At 38.0% G+C, this 22,473-nt stretch overlaps 1 protein-coding gene across 5 annotated transcripts in view; it reads right to left on the bottom strand.

Moving 5' to 3' along the window:
* TUBGCP5 (tubulin gamma complex component 5) overlaps positions 1-22,473 on the bottom strand; it is a 49,846-nt gene that overhangs the window by 7,049 nt on the left and 20,324 nt on the right. For 2 of the 5 annotated variants that reach the window (XM_014780997.2, XM_087428789.1), the window contains exons 7-18: positions 16,996-17,113; positions 16,342-16,431; positions 15,231-15,324; positions 14,466-14,712; positions 12,765-12,967; positions 11,584-11,699; positions 9,873-10,141; positions 8,704-8,902; positions 7,871-8,059; positions 6,572-6,754; positions 387-471; positions 174-294 (exon numbers count right to left, since the gene is read on the bottom strand). In XM_014780997.2, the coding sequence (XP_014636483.1) occupies positions 174-294; positions 387-471; positions 6,572-6,754; positions 7,871-8,059; positions 8,704-8,902; positions 9,873-10,141; positions 11,584-11,699; positions 12,765-12,967; positions 14,466-14,712; positions 15,231-15,324; positions 16,342-16,431; positions 16,996-17,113 (1,914 nt within the window). The remainder of the gene's footprint in view (positions 1-173; positions 295-386; positions 472-6,571; positions 6,755-7,870; positions 8,060-8,703; positions 8,903-9,872; positions 10,142-11,583; positions 11,700-12,764; positions 12,968-14,465; positions 14,713-15,230; positions 15,325-16,341; positions 16,432-16,995; positions 17,114-22,473) is intronic. The other 3 variants (XR_015551570.1, XR_015551571.1, XM_004421898.3) reach the window with 2 other exon arrangements.

The following is a 22,473-nucleotide window of genomic DNA, read 5'->3' as shown; positions in this document are numbered from 1 at the left end:
ATAATTTCCTGGTATTTCATTCAGGGAAGTGAATTCTGATGTCTGTAAAACTGTTGCTATAAATACATGTCATTTGGGCACTTGCATATACACAAGAAATGACCAAAGATCACCACCTCTTTTTTTCAAGGCTAAAATTAAATTATAATTTATCTCTTGAAAACAAATCTTACCACCAAAGAGTAAAACATCCAGACTATATTTGGCCCACTTTATTTGCAATAAGAGAAGGAACACCTGATTATAAATTTTTTGACATTCCAAACTTATAACAATGTCCACAGGCCATGGGACCTATGAGAACAAAACAGAAAATGAGAGGAGAAAGTAACCTATTACTTGCACGAATAGAAAACAAGAGTCTTACAAAGAGAATCAAAACATACCTTGTAGCTCAGGGTCAGACCATCTAAAATATGAACAGGGAGTTTCTTCTTAGCTGTGTCAACATTTTCAAAAGATATGGATAGACTAGATAAAGAAATTTCAGTTTTAGTTTATGAAAGTACTATGTTCATATAAAAATGCTCTTTTAAAAAAACCTTTAGCATTTTAACATTTATTTTATTTACACCATATTCCAAAAAAGACATTGTATTTCATAAAAGGAATGCAAATATTCCAATAAAGGCATATTTTCTAGCATATATTCCAGAATAGGAATTTGGTTTTAGAAATAAGGAAGAGGGGCAAAGTTTTTAAGTAATGGGTTTAGCTACAAAAGAGAAGAGATACTTAACAAGTGTGGTAAATTAATTAGGAAAAAAAGACGAAGTCAGGGAAGAAGATACTATAGTTCCCTTTATCCACAGTTTTGCTGTCCTCAGTTTCAGTCACCTGCAGTCAACTGTGGTCCAAAAATATTAAACGGGTGAGAGAGAGACCACATTCACACAACTTTTATTACAGTATGTTATAATTGTTCTATTCTTTTAGTTATTGTTGTTAATCTCTTCCTGTGCCCAATTTATAAATTAAACTTTATCATAGGTATGTATGTATAGGAAAAAAAATAGTTTATATAGGGTTCAGTACTATCTGTGGTTTCAGGCACCCACTGGGGGTCTTGAAACATAACCTCTGCAGATAAGGGGGGACTACTGTATAATGGTAAGAGGCTGGGTGCTTAATTCTGGTAAAATTCAGGCAACAGGCTCAGAAGATGGACTCTGCTGAGGGTGGTGGAGAGGGACTGCTTTCCCCATCCTGGAGAGTGTGTGCGTGCAAGTGCATCGACGAGAATGGGGTCTGCTTTTTCTACACTTTCCTAACACTGGTTTGAATGTGACGCTCAATAGAAAAAAAGCAACCAATGTGGTGCCTGGAAATGTCCCTGTGCCAGGCACTACGTGGCACTTAAGTGTCCTCATTTAACCCTCAGAGTAGTCCTGTAAGGGGACAGAGGAATTACGTAACTCTCCCACAGGTACAGAGGCACCAAGTAATGACGCCTGGATGCAGACCATGGAAGGTCTAAGTGTAAGGCAGAGACGGGGAGTCAGCCTTACAACCAGAGATGTAAAGAGTGGCATGTGATTTATGAATTAGCCTATTCATTCCATGTCACAGGCATGTTCTAGTCAGATTTTAGCTCATAAGTCTGTTACATGTGCATCCACTAAGTACTTAGTAGGCACCTACTGAAAACCTTGTCAGGCGTTGTGCTAAGTAGGTGAAAGAAAGTCGATTCCTTCTCCCCCTCCAGGGGCTCACAGCCTAGAGCAAACATGCAGAGTCACCCTCCTGTCACTGAGCAGATGCAGGTGCTGCAGCAAGCCAGGCTGAGCAGAGCTTTGTAGGAGAGCAGATCACTGCCAGGCCATGCAACTGGGGGAGCATGTAACTGGAGGAAGCGGGACACGTGAAGACTCCTGTGGGGGAGAGTACAGCTTTTGGGGACACCAGAAATATTCTGAATCCCTGAAATGTAAAGTGTGGTAGGAGAGAAAACATGATGTGTCTGTATGTGTGTGTACAAGAAATGAGGCTGGGAAAATGAGCCAGACAGTAAAAAGTTTTCTCTCTCATGAGAAGCAGCTCAGTCCCTCTGGTTATAAGGTGCCAACGGAGAGCCTGAGTATGAGTGGTGGTGGGAGTTGCTGGTTTATTGCAGTCACTCTGGTGGCCCTGTGGGGGTCAAGTGGAAGGCAGAGACGCTGAGGGATACAGAGAGGGTCACGAGGCATCAGAGAGGAGCTCTCAAGTGAGCACTGAGAGGTAAGGGAGAACGTTATCGAGGAGGCAGAAGTGAGCAACCAGGGATGTGTGGGAGCTAGGAGAGAGGAAGGCATCTAGGGTGAGCCACAGACTGCCTTTGGGCACCGGGATGAACAGTGGTGCTGACTAGAAGAAACAAAGGGTGGTTTGGGATGAGACGACGATGAGCTCAGTTTTGGATACATGACATTCGAGTACAGTCATGAGGTACTGACTGTGCAGACACCTAGGCTAAAGGTACTGATTTACAGGTCATTAATGGTCGCTGAAGCCATCAACATGGAATACAAGTGCCCCAGGCAGAAGTGCTGAGGCAGGAGAGTGAGAAGGTACGCCAAGGGCAGGTGGAGGGCAAGGGGCCTGCAGGGAGGCTGCAGAAAGAGCAACAGGGACGTGGGAGGGGTGTAAGGCAGGGGACATTGGGGAGGGCAAGGGAACAGTGTTGGCCTTGACGCTGGAACCGAGGAGACTCCTGGGCCAGGACTCTGTGAACCTGAGGGCACAGACAGGCACCTAGAACACACAGAAGCTATAGCAGAAAGGGTCCCTGGGGGTGGCTCATTTGTCCTGAGTTAATTTGTGAATGGAATGAAATCTCAATAAAAATACCATCAAGGTTTTTGTTTTGGTGGAGCTTGTCAAGTTAATGATAATGTACATTTGGAAAAATAAACAAGCAAGAATGGCCAGGAAAACCCTATCATTAAAAAGAATGCTAGGGCCGGCCCCGTGGCTTAGCGGTTAAGTGCGCGCGCTCCGCTGCTGGCGGCCCGGGTTCGGATCCCGGGCGCACACCGACGCACCGCTTGTTGGGCCATGCTGAGGCCGTGTCCCACATACAGCAACTAGAAGGACGTGCAACTATGACGTACAACTATCCACTGGGGCTTTGGGGAAAAAAATAAATAAATAAATAAAATTAAAAAAAAAAAAAAAAAAAAAAAAGAATGCTACCAGCACATGAATAAACAGATGGAACAATGAAACAGGATGGGAAAATCTACAAAGAGACTCAAGTACATATGAAAATTTAATGATAAAGGGGCATCTCAAATAAATGGGACAAAGATGGATTTTTATTAAAAGAAATAAATGATGGGAACCAACTAGTCATTTGGAAAAAGATAAAAATGGATCTATTTCTCATGTTTTTTAGCTGGATAAATTCCAAGTGGATCAATATCTAAATGTAAAAAAGTCCATCCAAGCATTAGAAGAAAAGATGAGTGAATTTCTTTAAAACTTGGAAGAGAGTAAAACTTTCTTAACTATGACTCAAAATCCAGAATAAGAGAAAAGATTGATAGACTATAAAACTAAGAAACAACCACACGACAAAACAAAAACAAAAATTGTTGTATCACAAGCAGAATAAAAAGACAAATGGCAAATTGGGAAACGCAGCCTCTAAAGATGGAGAGGCTGAAGACCAGCAACCTGACACTGACAGAAATGCAAACAAACCCATGGAAAGATGACTCAGTGCACTTGTAATTAGAAAGACGTAAATTAAACCACAGTGAGATACCATTTCTCACCATTAGACTGGCAAAAATCCAGAAGTCTGACAACATATTCTGTTGGTGAGGCTGTGGAGAAAGCCACTCTACACATTGTTAGGAATTAGAAACGACACAGCCTTTATGAAGAGGAATTTGGTAATGGCTAGCAGAATTACACATGCATTTACCCTTTTACCTGGCAATCCTATTCTAGGAATATACTCCAAAGTTATACAGGCAAAAGTACGACATGAAATGTATAAGACTGGTCATTGCATACCTGCACCGCAAAAGAATAGAAACCCAAATGTCCACCAACAGGACAACTGTTTGAAAGAACACAGTGGGAAGCCAGTCAGCTGTAAAGGACTGAGGACAAGCTCTCTAGCTGCAAATGGAGTGGGTCTGGGATATATCAGTTATGTAAGAAAAATAAACCAGGTGTCGGAGAATACGCCCTGCACGCTACTTTTTATGTAACGTGATGAGGAAAAGGAATACACATATATATGTTTTTGGTTCTAAAAAATAAACACCAGAAGGATAAAACAAATATAATAAAAATGGTTACCTACGGGGAAGGGAGAAAATGGGCAGGGACAGGAATAGAAGGCATATCTCCCTAAAAGTACCTTTGTACTAGTGATTTTAACTTGAGAAATATATACTGTCTTACGTAATTAAGAAACAAAATTCAATCAAGAAAAGGAAAAAAAAAGCAATTTCTAAAAGTAGAAAAGAAACTAAAACAAATGAACTTGACCCTATATCAAGTTGGTGGCATAATTACACGGAGAATTATTTCAAGTGACCTTGAAATACAGGATTCTGATGACTTGAAAGTACAGGAAAACAATCACAAGCATGTTTTAAATTCTCAGTGGGCTTGTTGCTCTTATTGTTACTTTTTTAAAATTATTACCACTTATTGTGGAATAAAACTAATAAGTATGTTAATGTGTTAGTAAGCACTCAAGGGAAGAGATACAAAGGAAAATCAAAGAAGTGAAATCCTGTAATCTTTAATATAAATTGGAAATATCTATATGAGCTTATGACTCATTTTTCTCTTTCTACTTATTTCCTAGCTCCGTCCACGGAGAGAGTCCAGAAGTAGCAACAGTTCAGTACTGAGGAATACTCCGGCACCAAGATGGAGGGCTTTTTAAGCCACCAAACAGACGGGACCAGTGCTCATGGGAGAGGCGCACAGGCCAGGCAGGAAGGGCACAGGATGAGCCTGGACATCCAGTCTTGAAAGCAGGGACACTCTCTGAGACTACTAGGGTCAAGTGAAGGGGTTCCCTCTGGGTAAAAATGCTACAGTCTGAGCAACAAAAAAAAGGATAACTGTAATAGACTGAAATATATTAAATATAACAAAATTTATGAGTTTCTGCTGATAATGAAAAACATAACCATCCCTGGCTCCCTCTGGGGGTTGCTGGGCACCAATTTCTTATTATGAAAAGAATCCAGCAGTTACCCTCCTTTTACTAACCACATAATCGATGAAAATTCTGCTCTTATGGAAGAATTAAAAGTAATAAAAGAATGACATAGAAATAAAAGGAATAATCTACTAAGTAGTAGACTGTTGGTAACCTGGTATGGCTGAGGGGAGAGAATGCCTTACATGGCATGTAATGAATGCTAAGTATTATCATGACGGCTTTTGCAGGACCACTAAGGCAGCCGAGAAAGGAAGCTGAGCAGGGATGTGGAACAGGAAAGAGGACGGCTAAACGGTGTGGAAGATGAGCCTCTGCTCCACAGAGATGTGGGGGCATCAACCCCCAGCCCTGGCCAGTCGCTCAGCAGGCAGACTGATGTGAGGAAACGGCTGGTTAGCTCCATGTTGGGGATAAGCTGATACAGGTTTCCCCCATGATCCAAAAGTTAGCTTTATGCCACTTAATTTTTACGAACAACCTATAATAGTACCTGGTTTTGCTAAGTGAAAGAAATCCAAAGAGGATGTTCGCTTTTATGAAAAAAGGCGAAAAGCAAAAACAGTGTTCAGCACTTGTTTTGCAGTGAGTCGTTACAGAGGCTGTGCCCCCCAGGAACAGCCAGGGCAGAGCCGCCAAGCTCCTTCCCTGGGAGCTACACTCAGCATCAAGCGGCCAGAGCTCTGAACTGTGTCTGTGAGCATCTGTGCTTTACCTCAATTTATTTTGGTAGGTTATTCTTGGGTCTGGGAACACTCAACATTTTTTCCCATATAAATTAATGGTAACTGCTTCTTCGCTTTACGCGATTTTGACTTATGAAAGGTTTCATAGGAAAGTTCTACTTTCGGATAGCGGGGGAAACCTGTATAACAGCGTGGAAACATGCAACTCTGCCCATTAAGTGATGGAATCTATTTCCCACCCCTGAACCTGGGCTGGCCTGTCACTCGGTTTGACCAACAGCATGTGGTGGGGGTGAGAGTCTGTGAGGCCTGGAGCTCAGGCGTCAGCAGGCCCTGAGGGTTCTGCTCTCACTGTCTCGGAATGCTGCCTAAGACTACCGTGTAAGGAGGTCCTTACGTGCAGCTGGCTGGAGGGCGAGGCATGTGGAACAGGGCAGTGCCACAGCCAGTGGCCGGCACTGACTCCAGTCTCGTGAGGGAGGCCGTCAGACTCTGAAAGTCTGCACGGTCTCATCTCATCAACTGCTTTCGCTCAGTGGGCAAGTCACTTAGCTACCTGCTGTCTCAGTTTTCTAATTTGTAAAATAATATTAGTGAAATTCATAGGGTTAATGTGAGGATTAAATAAGATAATAAATATAAAAATTCATAGAAGAGTTGTGGCACATGGATTATTTTATAATATTTGAAATAAAAGGTGGCTCCCATATTTTACCGTGAACTGTCTTCAGGATAACGTTGTCCTACTGCTTCTTGGAGCTGGACGTTAAGAAATGACACATTCTGCCAGGTTTCCTTTTCTCTTATTTTATCAAAAATTGATGTGTAGAAGTCATACATGGTATCTCCACCTTCCATTAAGAAAAAATTTCTCATCGCCTGCAAGTACTCGACCAACCTGAATGGAGAGAAAATTAAGTGACAGAAAGATCTTAAGCTCATCAGACAGGGTTCTGCATCAGTACCAGATTTTGCATGCTACCATTTTTAGTGAAAACATGTTTAATTCTACATTTATTAAAATCAGAAATACTAACACCTCTTAAAGAGATTTTTAATAAAAAAAAAGTATGTGTTTTACTTTAATAATCAGAAAGAAATAAATTATTTTTCCATAACATTGTAGAAAATTAGGCAAAGTCACAGAAGAGTAACAAAAAAAAGTGAATCCAAGTCCTACCATTCATAGTGAATTTCCCCTGTTAATATTTGGCGTATTAATTTCCATTCTTTTTTCTACACATTTAAAAAAATATAGTTCCTGGGGCAGGCCTGGTGGTGCAAGTGGTTAAGTGCACAAGTTCCACTGCAGCGGCCCGGGGTTCACAGGTTTGGATCCCAGGCCCGCACCAACGCACTGCTTGGCAAGCCATGCTGTGGTGGCGTCCCATATAAAGTGGAGGAAGATGGGCATGGATGTTAGCCCAGGGCCAGTCTTCCTCAGCAAAAAAAAGAGGAGGATTGGCAGATGTTAGCTCAGGGCCGAGCCTCACAAAAAAAAAAAAAAAATAGTTCCTACCATATTACATATGCTGCTTTTTAAGATTTAAGATCATTTTACAACTCTGTATAAACATAATTTGTATAAACTTTAAAAAGTTCATACATGATACTGATATGCCATATTTTAATATGGATACGCCATAATTTAAAGAACCAGCCATCCATTACTAAGTAATTTCATGGTTTCCCTTCTGATAGCAAACTCTGTGATGGACATTTTTTGTGCAACAAGCTCTTTCTTTATTTCTTTTGGGATAGAGTCTCAGAAACAAACAATTAAAATTAAAACAAAGAATTAAATGTCACAATTAAAACAAAGAATTAAATTTCACAAGACAGTTAAGAAAACATTGAAGGTTAATCGATTCTCTCAGAAGAAAACTGTTTATTGCATATCCATTTCCTACTCCAATAAAAATTAACTTGAAATGCAGGTTTTAAAATAATTTCAACTGTTCCTGAAGTCCAATAAACTACTGATTACTTCCAAAGCTAAACCACTCCCTTATACCTGTAATCTTTTTTTAGAGTTTGCATGAGGTTTCCACAGCAATCTAGATACTGCTTGTCAATATGAGGATAGAGGCAAGATCTCAGCGTTAACTCAAAAGTCTGGCACGTCACAGATTCCGATGATCTATCCACACATATATCTCCACCAGCAAACTTCTCATGAAAGTCACTCTGTTCCAAATACAATCTTTAAGATAAAAATGTGAGTCCATTTTTTTATGAATTGCTTTCAACAAAATTCCCTTAAATCAAAACTCCAGAGTCCCGTTTTTACCTTTAGTCTTAAAATTACCAACTATTACACAAACTTTCTTCCCCCAAAATTGTCCTTTAAGTGAACCAGTTGTTTCACTTCTGCCTTTAGTGTCAAGTACTGAGTAGGTCTTTCTAGCCATTAGGGCCACCGTCAGTGAATGATGGCCAACAGACAATAGGGCTTTGTGTAGGTATTAATGACTTATTTCATTGGGCTAAAAGTACATAAGGGCCAAGATGCATTTTAAGCAGGGGGAGGGTCTGACTCAATGTGTGTGTCTGAGGCCTGCCTGTGACCCAGATTTTCATGAGCATCTCCTGTATCAGCGACAGCACTCCCCCTGGGCCGCGCGCACATGATAGTCTGTGGACTTGCACAAACAACAAGGAGGACAAATTATACATCTGAAATAAGTGAAAACAATATCTTCTTTTATTTCATTCCTTAGGAAGGATAGGCTACAAAGGTTTTTATTTTTAAGGCTGGGAAGCCCTACCTGGCAGAAATAAACAGTTACTAAACATGGCACAGATTCTGCCATTTCGATCATCAAAAATCTTGCAGGTGTGCATCACCTTGCAAAGTTAATTGCCAGCAGTGGATCATGAACGTCATCCAGTTCCAGATGCCTTTCAGCGATGGACTGCATCTTAATTAGGTTCTCTTTGGTCGCCTGCTGCTCAGCGAGGACTTGTGCAGTGGGATCTTCCCCATGTCGAAGACGCGACTGTACAGATTCCAGAAAGAGCGTGTACAAGCTTTTTCTTTCTGCATCTGAAACAGAAAGAAATATGCAAGGTGAACTAATAACATTAAACTATATTAAGTAATTTTATCTTAATATAGCGTGGTCTTTTCCCCTTGGCCTATGAGGGTCTATCCCTGTTTCGTTACCTTTACGTTTAGTATAGCACAACTAAACATTTTACATCCTCTGTTACACAACTGCAAAGTTCATGATTAAATAGTCAAAGTACAAGCTAATTTTTTCTGAACAGAGTAACATCCTAAGCAGGATGCTGGAAAGTTAAGTTACCACCATACTGAACAGCACTATGATCAGACTAACAGAAATCATAATTTCATTGGAAAAAACACTTCTGACAGTGGCCCTGAAAAGCTCACTACATTTTATTACTTGGTCAAAAAAGAAATATTCCATAAAGTGAAAATATTATTTAAAGTAGATAGAATAATACAAAATAATTAATGTAACATTAAGGTGATTCACAAACAAAACAACTAAGGTCACATCTATCTCTCTCTCGTCTTTTTAGTCAGTTGATAAAACTTTAAGTATATTGCTTAAATTGCAACAAAAAAGACCAGAAATTAGATCAAGATTTTCTCAAAATCTATGTTCAAGTCTGAACTGCTCATCAACAAATTCCTATCTGCCAGGGTTCATGGCCCTCAACAGCTAAATGCTGTACTGCATTAAGAAATGCCAGAGAATTATTTTTTTAAAGGACCAGTCCTAAGGAATCAAGAGTAAGGAAAATGCATGTGGAACTTACTATCACTGCCTTTCAAACTTAGTGCTGAAAGTTTCCAATGAGGACAATCTTTTTTCAATCAGGAGCAGCATGATCTACTGATTTGATCATGGTGATAGTTTCCATGAAAATAAAAGGTTTTGATAATTTTCAAACTAAAAAATAATGATGTATCTCAGGATGATGATAGTGAAGAGAGAGCAGTGGCCCCAAGGCTGATGGAGACACATGAGGAAGGGACTCACTACCTCTGGCCGTGGCCTGGCACGTGGTGCTCTCCGCACACTGCAGGTTCTTTAGCAGCTGCATCGACTTGCCAGCCATTATGATCTGCTTAAGGACAGGTTTGAGGAAGGACACCATGGTGTGCTGCCTGCTGGAGGGCCCCTGGTCACTGCCAGAACTTGCACTGGCATTATCACTCATTTTTTCTTCATTTTCTGTCTTTTCCGACACGCTGTATAGTGTATAAGTTGCATACCAAAAGTCTCTGTGATTTACTGGAACATTTTTGTTTCTATAGAGATGCAAAAGAATTTGAAACTTTAACTTTTATTCCTTAACAACAACAGTATATCTGTTCTAGCTTAGGAATGTTGTCCAGACATTCCAAAATACAGTAATATCAATTATCAATAAAACAAAGCAATCTTCAGACAAAAAGGGCAGGGGTTTTATCTGACTTCAGTTTAACAGAGAAAAGCAGATAAATGACATATGTCATATGTAAATGACAAATGACATATGTAAAATTTAACTAAGTAGTAAGTTTCCCAAATTGGAATCAAACAAAACAATTAATTTGGTCTTCTTTGGAGGCAGAATAAAAGTTTATCCATTTGCCTTCTCCTATGAAAGTAATCTCCAGACTTCACATCTTTTTACCCACACAGATTCTCTGCTTTTTTTTTTGCCCTGAGGAAGATTCACCCTGAGCTAATATTTGTGCCAATCTTCCTCTATTCTATATGTGGGTCGCTGCCACAGCATGGCTTGACAAGTGGTGTAGGTCTGCACCTGGGATCCTAACCCATAAACCCTGGCCGCTGAGGTGGAGTGCGCTGGACTTGCCCACTACACCACGGGGCCAGCCCCTCCCCACACAGATTCTTAACTGAGCAGTTGTTAACAATGAAACGATGGCCACTTATCACTCTCTAAGAACACTCAGAATCCCCTTTTTACAAAAATTCTCATGTGAGAAAGATGAAACAGGATATAATGACAGACGCAAGATTTAGTTAAGAAAGGCCAGCTCAATTATATGAGCACTGGGTAAACAGGGTTACCTTTCCAGAGCTCTAAGGACTTAAAGTTATCCTTGAGTTAAATGGATCGCTCTCAATAAAGACCTACATCTAAACAGAGTGCACAACTTAAAACTGAGTTAAGTAAGAGTGCAAACAGTTCTATACTGCAGTTTCTATGATTCTGTTCAGAACAATCAATTAACTGAAGGGGAATCATAAGTGGATTAAGATTTTTCCTTAATTATTTTATTAAATATTGTACTAAGAAGGGAAAAAAGAGTATCTATTTTGGAGAAACAAATACATTAGAGGCATATTCTGTATTATTTTCATATCTTTTATCATATTGATAATTTATAATGGGAATAGTTGAAGCCATTTGATATCACCTAAATTCATTTTATGGGGAGCAGTGCACCTTTTACCAGACCAGCCCACCATAAACACACTGTCATTCAAAAATATAATTTGCTAAGCAAAGCTGTAAACTGACATGAAACTTGGAAAAAGACAATTTGTGGCTGGTACCTGACGTCTTCTATAAAAATGTAACAGAACCTGCATATGGTGGCCACACAGCTCTGCCATTTGAACCGCTCTCCCTCAGTACCACCAGAAACTACTGAAAGTGCACAATCTCCCTGTGAGAGAAAAAGGAGTAAAACCAGGGCCCAGTGTGACTCCTGCACTGCGTGTCGCTGGCCCACACCTCTGGATGATGAACTCCTTGGCGCAGTCGCACAGATGCCCGTGTGCAATCCACTCATCGACGGTCTGCAGGTAGGGCCGCACTGTCTCCACCCAGAGAGAGAAGAGCAGGGAGACCTGGGAGAGAGCATGCACAGGTCACTCAGATCTCCCTCATCTCTGGACAAAACGAGTTTGAAACATTTTTGAAACGCCTTTTAAAGAGTTTTTTGAAACAAGGTAATAAATTAAAAATCTAAAACATGCTATAAAATCCTTATGAAAAACTCACCTAAATATGAGCTAACCACATTGTCTGTAGTCCATACCTGAACCCTCTTGAGAGTGAAAGTTAACCAGGGACAACAGTTCTACCCTGGGCAGTCTAAACCGGGATATCGTTACCCCTATCTAAATAGCGCTACTAGCAAAATGTCCATTAAGAATGAGGAAATGATTTCATTCCACTGTAGTTCCCAACAGGAAAAAAATGCATAGCTGAAAGAAATCAACCTCCTTTATATTAAAGTGTAGTACCTAAATGGTGAGAAACAGTTACACCAACAAACTAGGAAACACACCTAAAATGGGTACCAAAACAAACCTGCAGCTTTCTAGATTACAGACTCTAGTTAGGTTGGTATTTTTTTAAATTGTGGTAAAAAAAATACATAACATAAAATATACTATCTTAAACATTTTTAAGTGTACAGTTTAGTAGTGTTAAGTGTATTCACATTGTTGTGAAAAATGACTTCCAGAACTTTTTCATGCTGCAAAACTGAAACTCTGTATACATTAAATATTGCCCCTTTTCTCCTCTCCCTGCTGCCATTGTAACTACCACTCTACTTTGTTCATATGAATTTGACTACTCTAGACACCTCATATAATAGATTTGTATTTTTATTTAAGAAGGAGTTATTGCAAATATCTGTATAAGTCAGCTAGGTATTTTTCACATCTTGCTTTTATGTTTTGCTTTGTCCTTGCCTCATCCTTCTGGTGATCTTGGAAATTATAGCTGAAAAGCCAGTTTCCTGCAGCCTCGAATTTAGAAGCTAATTTAAAAACTCTGAACAACTGTCTGACACACCATGATTTAAGCATCACTTTTACAAAGAGCTATGAAAGGCTTTCCACCACTCCTTTGGCTGAGCGAGAAGAGTCACATATTTTAGACTAGACAAGGGTCCCACATACGGTTTGCTCAGAGGCTTCTCCAACATTGTCATATTCCAGAATGGCCTTGTACAGTGTGTTGAGCAGGTGAGACGCCCGAACAACATTTCGAGTGTCAGGTGGAACTTCTGCTACTCCAGTACTGAAGACTTTGTGCAGAACCTTGAGCTGAGCCAGTCGGGGTGACAACTTGTCTACCACTATTGCAAGAGTTACTGTAGTATCTGCAAATGCCAAGAAATTAAACTCATTAGCAAGGAAAAATATCTGCATTCAAAATGTGATATAAATGCTAACCCACTAATAGAAAGGCATGGCAAACTGGAGGGTGGTAGGTTTTAATCTCATATCACAAGGAACTAATTACCCTAAAGAAAGAACTCCCTAAAGAAAGAAAGGACAACTCAGGGAAAAAATAATGTATAAATGAACTGACAGTTCACAGAAAAGGAAATATAAGTGATTCTTAAACATATAGAAAGACACTCAACTTCACTTATAATAAAAGAATGCAAATTAAAACTACATAGGCAAATAAAAAACAGACTACAATGGGCTACTGTTTGGGGTGGTGGTTATTAAAAAGAGGTCACAAGAGCCAGTTCCTTCATCAGGACGGCACAGCTCTGAATCCTGAACATGGAGGTGGCTATACGCATCCACACGTGATAAAACGTCACAGAACTATACACAAAGATATCACTCCCCTCCCCCAAAAAACCATACACCTGCAAAACTGGTGAAACCCATGTCAGGTCTGCAGACTAGTTAACATATTATGCCAATGTCAACTTCCAGTTTTGATTATGTACTATAATTACATAAGGTGTCACCATTGGGGGAAGTTGGGTGATAGCAACATGGGACTTTTTTGTACTATTTTTTGCAGTAGTTGTAAATAACAGTTAAGGGAGAAAAAAATCTACATTGGGTTACCATTTTACACTTATCACACTGGTGGAGACCACAAAGTTTGATAACACAATATGGGCAAGAGCATGAGGAAACAGGTCTTCACATACATTCCTGGCAAGATGTAAAGTCATTTATCTGCACCTCTGTGGAGAACAATGTAGCAAAATTTATCAAAATCATACATGTCATCACATACTCTTTGACCTAGCAAGTCCACTGTTAAGAATTTATGCAATAGGATAACTTGCTGCACACATGTACAATTACTTACATGTCTTACCACTGCAGCACTGTTGACAACAGCAAAAGATCACAAACAACTTAAGAGTCCATCGAAAGGAGAGTGGTCTATGATATATCCATACAACAAAACACCCAACTTGTAAAAAATAATGAGGAGGCTCTTTATATACTTGTATGGTATAATCCTCAAAATTTAAATCAGAAAACAATTTGACGAGAGCAGTTAATAGACTACTAGGCATGCATATATGAATATGCATTGCTTGTATAAGTCTAAGTTATTTCTGGACAGATGCAGAACAAACTGATGACTTGGTTGCCTCTGGGCTGGGGAACTGGTGCAGGAGGAAGAATTTTCACTGTAAATCTTTTTGTACTGTTTGGATTTTTAGAGATATGAATGGCTTAAAAATATAAATTTAAAATAATTAAAAAAATGAATGTAGTCATAAGAATTACTCATTTGCCATGTAATTTTCAAACCTTATATCAATTAATAACCTAAATGGCATTCAAAATACAAGTTATGCATCTTATGAGTAAAAGCAAAAAACATTTGAATACCATTATTGATGATACACTTCTCAATTTCTGTAAGTTCCTCTTTAAAACTAATGAAGTATTTGTACAGGGCCCACATGAAAGCCTGGTATGTCCTAAAGGGAGCTTCAGTCGACTTCTTAGGAACGGAACCATTCCCAGGTAACACGCTTTCAGAGCTGTGCCCCATGACTTCATCGATGAACTCCTGGAGTCGAAACACAACCTGGCCATACGCGGCTATTTGTTCCAGCACTGAACGTAAACAGCTCTACAAGAGAAGCAAAGGGCAGTTACTTAAGTCAGTCTCCTGGAAGCATTCAAATTCATATCCCCTCACTGTAAAATATTTCTTTTGTGACTGTTTTAAACAGTATGCTTAGAAGACAAAGTAATAAAACAAATACTTAGTTTTGTATTCAAAGGAAATAGCGTAAGCATTAATTCCTACAGAATACAGAAATGTGGCTTATACTTTTTAAAACACATATAAGATAAATGTACTACAGGCAAAACATTACAGTATATATACTTTCCCAATACAGAATGACAGAAATAAAAATAAACAAACACAAATCAAAACTAAACATGAACATCACAAACAATATTAAAGAATTCTCTAAGCACTGTAAAGATGCACAACTTAATTTGTTGTGCCTTTTGGATCTTAAATATATTTAGCAGTTAATTTTAATATTGCAAAATGGTCTATAGTTATATAACCACCATTATATTTATAAAATAAATCCTCTTATTTAATTATAACTACAATAAACACAAATAACTTACATGTGTCAAATGAGTTACTATAATATTGTTTCTCACAGTTACCTTCCCATCTATCAACTGAAATATAAAGAGCTTTTTTACTCCTGAAAGTAACCTGAAATGAAAAAATGATGAATGTACTTTAAAAGTCTAGAAAAATATTCACTACAGTAATGCCTAAGACATTTTAAGGAAAGATTCAGAAACAGGGGAGGCAAAGAGGTCAGATAATTAGAGAACAGAAGACATGAATCTTTTTATCTGAATACCTTAAGACAAAATATTTCTATATCATCTTAGAGACAAGGCCAAAACAGTGTCTCCAAGCATCTCCTCCCATATGTGATGGTCCAAACAGATCTTCCCATTTTCTTTTCTTTTTTCTTTTTCTTGTGAGGAAGATCAGCCGTGAGCTAACATCCATGCCAATCCTCCTCTTTTTGCTGAGGAAGACTGGCCCTGAGCTAACATCCGTGCCCATCTTCCTCCACTTTACGTGGGACGCCACCACAGCGTGGCCTGACAAGCAGTGCATCGGTGTGCGCCCCGGACTCGAACCCGGGCCGCCAGCAGCAGAGCGCGTGCACTTAACCGCTATGCCACGGGGCTGGCCCCTTCCCATTTTCAAGAATGCCAATATTACACTTTATGGCAGAGAGGATCAGAACCTGGAAATCTCAGTAGTAACAGCACTACATGCTGCATTTCTCATTTTCATTTCTGTGTGAACATAATCTAAATTTTTAGATTCCTGGTTTCCAGGTACGAAGCACAGGCTAACTCTCATTAATATGCTGTCTATTAAAAGCAGGACGCAGCAAACCAGGAACCCTGCTTTGCACTCAGATATTAAAAAAATGATGGTCTAATCTAATTAAATCGTATACTTAGTTATTTAAAATGGAAAAGAAGTAAACAAATCAAAACGTTACAATCTCCATGGCTGCACCTGAAGTTTGGGTCCCCCCAATCCAAGTTTAGGTGCCCACTGGGAATAGTTTTCAGTTCATACCTAACGGCCTGTTTCTAGTTTGCATGTGAAAAACTCCTGAACACTTTTCATTAAAAAACCAAAATTCTGCTTCTCAGTAGTAAAGTCTTCTAGATGATTAATTAGGTGTATAGATCTTACCATAAAGTTTCCCGAATAACCTGAGTCTCAGTAACAAAAACTCTGTCATCTGGAACATATAACGGGTCACTGCTATACAAGTGTTGGTCCCTATTAGAGAACAAACATCAAATGTCAATGAAAAGGTTTCTCATTAAGTAAAATTACTTGTCTCAAAGAATATATGCAACTTAGTGGTAATTTAACCAGTAGTCAATAAGCAAATAAACATAACATTATGCTTTAAACGCTCTCCCATGTTCATTTTCACAAGTCAACTGAAATACTCTCAAAGAAGCACTTTAAGAGCTACTCCTATTACTATGTTTATTGCTGATTTAGGCAAATGTTTCAAACTATGTATTGTTGTTTTGGGAAAAGAGTATCTATTTTTTGCAATAAATGCACTAAAATCAAAATCAAATAAATGGCCTAATATATACCAATCCATTCACTTTGAAAATAACAAATCAAAAGACAGATTATAATTAAATAATTTCATTCTAAAAATAATATTTAAATAATTAAAACCAGTGCTCAATTAGAATTGTTAAAAAAAAAACAACAAGTTTAAATTTCAGGGAAGTACTCGATTTAAATTGCACATCAAAACTAAATAGTAAACCATCAAAGCTTCTTCTATCAACACATTAAATGAAAAATTTAGCTTCTTACCAGACGGCTGCTAGATTGGAGTGCAAATGTAAACTATGAGGGAACCTCGAGGACCGGGCTGTCCAGTACTGACGGACCACATGCTGTTCTAGCCAGCTTCGGGCATCCGGCTCATCTACTGGAAGGAAATTTAATAAGTTTAAGTTATAAGAGTTAACAAAAAAAACACCTGATCACCTTTGCCACAATATCCAGACTTATGGCTCCTCTCAAATATTCAATTGAAAAAGGCTCTTTAACAGCTACCTCAAAACATCTATATATATAAGCATTTATTTAAAACCATATATATATTGAGACATATATACAAAATTTAATTAAATGTCATTGGCTAGAAAGTAAAAAAAATGAATACTCAATTTTAAAATGACCTCATGAATAAAAAGACACAAACAGTATATTTGAGTAGGTCAATAATCATGTAAGAAATTGAAATGGTAACCAAAGATGTTCCCAGGCACCCCCAAACCAGTACCAGGACTGGTACTAAGCTTTGAAGGATTAGATAACTTATACAGGTTGTTCCAGAAAATCAGAAAAAGGGAAAGCTGCCTAACATTTTATGAAGCTAATATAATTTTGCTTCTAAAACCAGATAAAGACATGATAAGAAAAGTAATTCATCAAAGAATAAAGATGGAAAATCCTAAATTAAAAAATAGCCAACCCAATCCAATAATGTAGTAAAAAATAACAGAATGATCAAGGAAGTTTAGCACAGGAATTCAAGGATAATTCACTACCAGAAAATCTATCAATATAGTAATAGAGTAAAAGAGAAAAATTATAGGATTATCCTACAGATAAAGATTAGCACTTGATAAAGTTTAATATTTATTTATGATTAAAAAAATCCTTGAAAAACAGGAATAGAAGGAAATTGTCTTAATTTGATAAAGACCACATATCAGAACCTATACCAAAAACCATCACACTTGATGGAGGAATTTCAGATGCAATCCTTTTAGGATAAAACTCATGCACCAGGAAACCCACTCCCACCGCCGCTGCCCCCCTGCAGACTAGGGGGCTGGCCAGACAACAGACATTGTTAACATGTCATGCAAAAGATAAAAGGCATAAGAACTGGCAGAAAGAGATAAAAATGTCAATATTTGCAGACGAGACTGATCATCTACATAAAAAACCCAATGCAATCAACAAACTATTATAATTAATATGAGAATTCAGAAAGAATGTTGGCTATAATGATAAAAGGGACATTCCACCCAGAGGAAATAACCCTTATGAATATATATGCATCTAACACAGGAGCATTAAAGTACATACAGCAGGGCCGGCTCCGTGGCTTAGCGGTTAAGTGCGCGCGCTCTGATGCTGGCGGCCCGGGTTCGGATCCCGGGAGCGCCCCGAGGCACCACTTCTCCGTCCAACGTGAGGCCGAGTCCCGCGTACAGCAACTAGAAGGATGTGAACCTATGACATACAACTATCTACTGGGGCTTTGGGGGGAAAAACTGAATAAATAAAATCTTTAAAGTATATACAGCAACTATTAACAGACCTAAAGGGAGAAACTGACAACACCACAATAATAGTAGGGAACCTCAACACCCCACTTTCATCAATGGATAGATCATCCAGACAGACAGTCAACAAGGAAACAGGGGACTTAAATGAAACACTACACCAGATGGACTTAATAGATATATATAGAATACTCCATCCCAAAACAACAGAATACACATTCTTTTCAAGTGCACGTGGAACATTCTCAAAGATAGACCACATGTTGGGAAACAAGGCAAGCCTCAAAAAATTTAAGAAGACTGAAATGATATCAAACATCTTTTCCAACAACAAAGCTATGAAACTAGAAATCCACTACAAGAAAAAAGCTGGGAGTCACAAATGTGGAGATTTAACAACATGCTACCGAACAACCACTGGATCAATGAAGAAATCAAAGGAGAAATAAAAAAATACCTGGAAGCAAATAAAAATGAAAACACAACATAGCGACTCTTATGAGATGCAGCAAAAGTGGTGCTAAGAGGGAAGTTTATGGCAATACAGGCTCACCTCAACAAACAAGAAAAATCTCAAATAAATAATCTTAAACTACATCTAATAGAACTAGAAAAAGAAGAACAAATAAAGCCCAAAGTCAGCAGAAGGAGGTAAATAATAAAAGTTACAGCAAAAATAAATGAAATAGAAACTAACAAAACAGTAGAAAGGATTGATGAAACTAAGAGCTGGTTCTTTGAGAAGATAAACAAAATTGACAAACCTTAGCCAGACTCACTAAGAAAAGGAGAGAGAAGGAAGGTGCAAATAAATAAAATTAAAAATGAAAGAGGAGAAATTACAACAGATACCAGAGAAATACAAAGGATTATAAGAGAAGACTATGAAAAACTAGATGCCCACAAATTGGATAACCTAGAAGAAATGGATAAATTCTTAGACTCATACAACCTCCCAAAACTGAATCAAGAAGAAACAGAGAATCTGAGCAGACCAATCACAAGTAAAGTGATAGAAACAGTAATCAAAAACCTCTCAAAAACAAAAGTCCAGGACCAGATGGCTTCTCTGGAGAACTCTACCAAACGTTCAAAGAGGAGTTAATAACTGTCCTTCTCAAACTATTCAGAAAGATTGAAGAAGACAGACTACTTCCTAACTCATTTTATGAGGCCAACATTACACTGATATCAAAACCAGACAAGGACAACAAAAAGAAGGAAAATTAGAGGCCAATATCGCTGATGAACACAGATGCAAAAATCCTCAATATTGGCAAACTGAATACAGCAATACATTACAAGGATCATACATCATGATCAAGTGGGATTTATACCAGGGACACAAGGATGGTTCAATATCTGCAAATCAATCAATGTGACACACCACATTAAAAAAATGAGGAATAAAAATCACATGATCATCTCAATAGATGCAGAGAAGGCATTTGACAAGATCCAACATCCATTTATGATAAAAATTCTCAATAAAATGGGCATAGAAGGAAAGTACCTCAACATAACAAAGGCCATATATGACAAACACACAGCCAACATCATACTTAACGGTGAAAAACTGAAAGCCATCCCTCTGAGAACAGGAACAAGACAAGGGTGCCCACTCTTGCCACTCTATTCAACACAGTACTGGAGGTTTTAGCCAAAGTAATTAGGCAAAAAAAAGAAATAAAAGGTGTCCAAATTGGAAAGAAAAAAGTAAAACTCACACTGTTTACGTAGAACACAATTCTATATATAGAAAACCCTCAAGAATCCACCAGAAAACTATTAGAAATAATCAACAACTAAAGCAAAGTTGCAGGGTACAAAATCAACCTACAAAAATCAGTTGCATTCCTATACACTAATAATGAAGTAGCAGCAAGAGAACTCAAGAATATAATTCCATTTACAATCGCAACAAAAAGAATAAAATATCTAAGAATAAATTTAACAAAGGAGGTGAAAGACCTATACACTGAAGATTATAAGACATTATTGAAAGAAATGGAAGATGACATAAAGAAATGGAAAGATAGTCCAAGCTCATGGACTGGAAGAATAAACATAGTTAAAATGTCCATATCACCTAAAGCAATCTACAATCCAATGCAATCCCAATCAGAATCTCAATGACATTCTTCACAGAAAAACAACAAAGACTCCTAAAATTTATATGGAACAACAAAAGACTCTGAACAGCCAGAGTGATCCTGAGAAAAAAGAACAAAGCTGGAAGCATCACAATCCCTGACTTCAAAACATACTACAAAGCTACAGTAATTAAAACAGCATGGTAATGGCACAAAAACAGACACACAGATCAATGGAACAGAACTGAGAGCCCAGAAGTAAAACCACACATCTACAGAGAGCTAATCTTTGATAAAGGAGCCAAGATCATACAATGGAGAAAGGAAAGTCTCTTGAATAAATGGTGTTGGGAAAACTGGACAGCCACATGCAAAAGAACGAAAGTAGACCATTATCTTACATCGTACACAAAAATTAACTCAAAATGGATTGAAGACTTGAAGGTAAGAAAGTGAAACCATAAAACTCCTAGAAGAAAATGCAGGCAGTACACTCTCTGATATTGGTCTTAGCAGCATCTCTTCAAATACCATGTCTACTCAGGCAAGGGAAACAAAAGAAAAAATAAACAAATGGGACTACATTAGACTAAAAAGCTTCTGCAAGGCAAAGGAAACCATGAACAAAATGAAAAGACCACCTACCAACTGGGAGAAAATACTTGCAAATCATATATCTGACAAGGAGTTAATTTCTAAAATACATAAAGAACTCATACAAGTCAACAACAAAAAAACAAACAATCTGATGAAAAAACGGGCAGAGGATATGAACAGATATTTTTCCAAAGAAGATATACAAATGCCCAACAGGCACACGAAAAGATGTTCAACATCATTAATTATTAGCGATATGCAAATCAAAACTACAATATCACCTCACATGTCAGAATCGGTATAACTAACAAGACAAAAAATAGGAAGTGTTGGAGAGGATGTGGAGAAAAGGGAACACTCATACACTGCTGGTGGGAATGCAAGCTGGTGCAGTCAGTATGGAAAATAGTATGGAGATTTCTCAAAAAATAAAAAATAGAAATACCATATAATCCAGCTATCCCACTATGGGTATTTATCCAAAGAACATGAAATCAACAATCCAAAGAGAGTCATGCATTTTTAAGTTCATTGCAGCATTATTCACAATAGCCAAGATGTGGAAGTAACCCAAGTGCCCATCAACTGATGAGTGGATAAAGAAGATGTGGTATATATATACACAATGGAATACTACTCAGCCATAAAAAAGATAAAATTGTCCCATTTGCAATAACATGGATGGCCCTTGAGGGTATTATGTTAAGTGAAACAAGCCAGACAGAGAAAGACAAATACTGTACGATTTCACTCATATGTGGAAGACAAACACAGGGATAAACAGAACAGATTAGTGGTTACCAGAGGGGAAGCGGGTGGGGGGGTGGGCAAAAGGCATAAAGGGGCACATATGTATGGTGATGAATAAAAACTAGACTATTGGTGGTGAGCATGATGTAGTCTAAACATAAACTGATATATAATAATGTACACCTGAAATTATACAATGTTATAAACCATTATGACCTCAATAAAATAATTTAAAAAAAAAGAATGTTGGATATAAGAACATTTTACAAAAACCAATAGTGTTCCCTTACACCACCAATAAACAAAATGAAAAAGAAACCATTCACAACTACAAAAACTATTAACATATGTAGAACTTAATACTTAAGATCTTTATAAAGAAAACTTCCAAAATCTAGTGTGACATAAAAAATTAGAAAAAATTAGATACTTTCATAGTAAAGATATCAAATCTCCCCAAGCTAAATGTATAAATTCAATGCAATTCCAATAAAAATTCCAGCTGAGTTTTTAAAAAGGAACTTATCACACTGCTTCTACAATATCTA

Source organism: Ceratotherium simum, chromosome 3 (assembly GCF_057802395.1).
Source record: "Ceratotherium simum simum isolate JZ-2026a chromosome 3, ASM5780239v1, whole genome shotgun sequence".
Lineage (NCBI taxonomy): Eukaryota > Metazoa > Chordata > Mammalia > Perissodactyla > Rhinocerotidae > Ceratotherium > Ceratotherium simum.
This window is presented reverse-complemented; position numbering and strand designations above follow the sequence as displayed.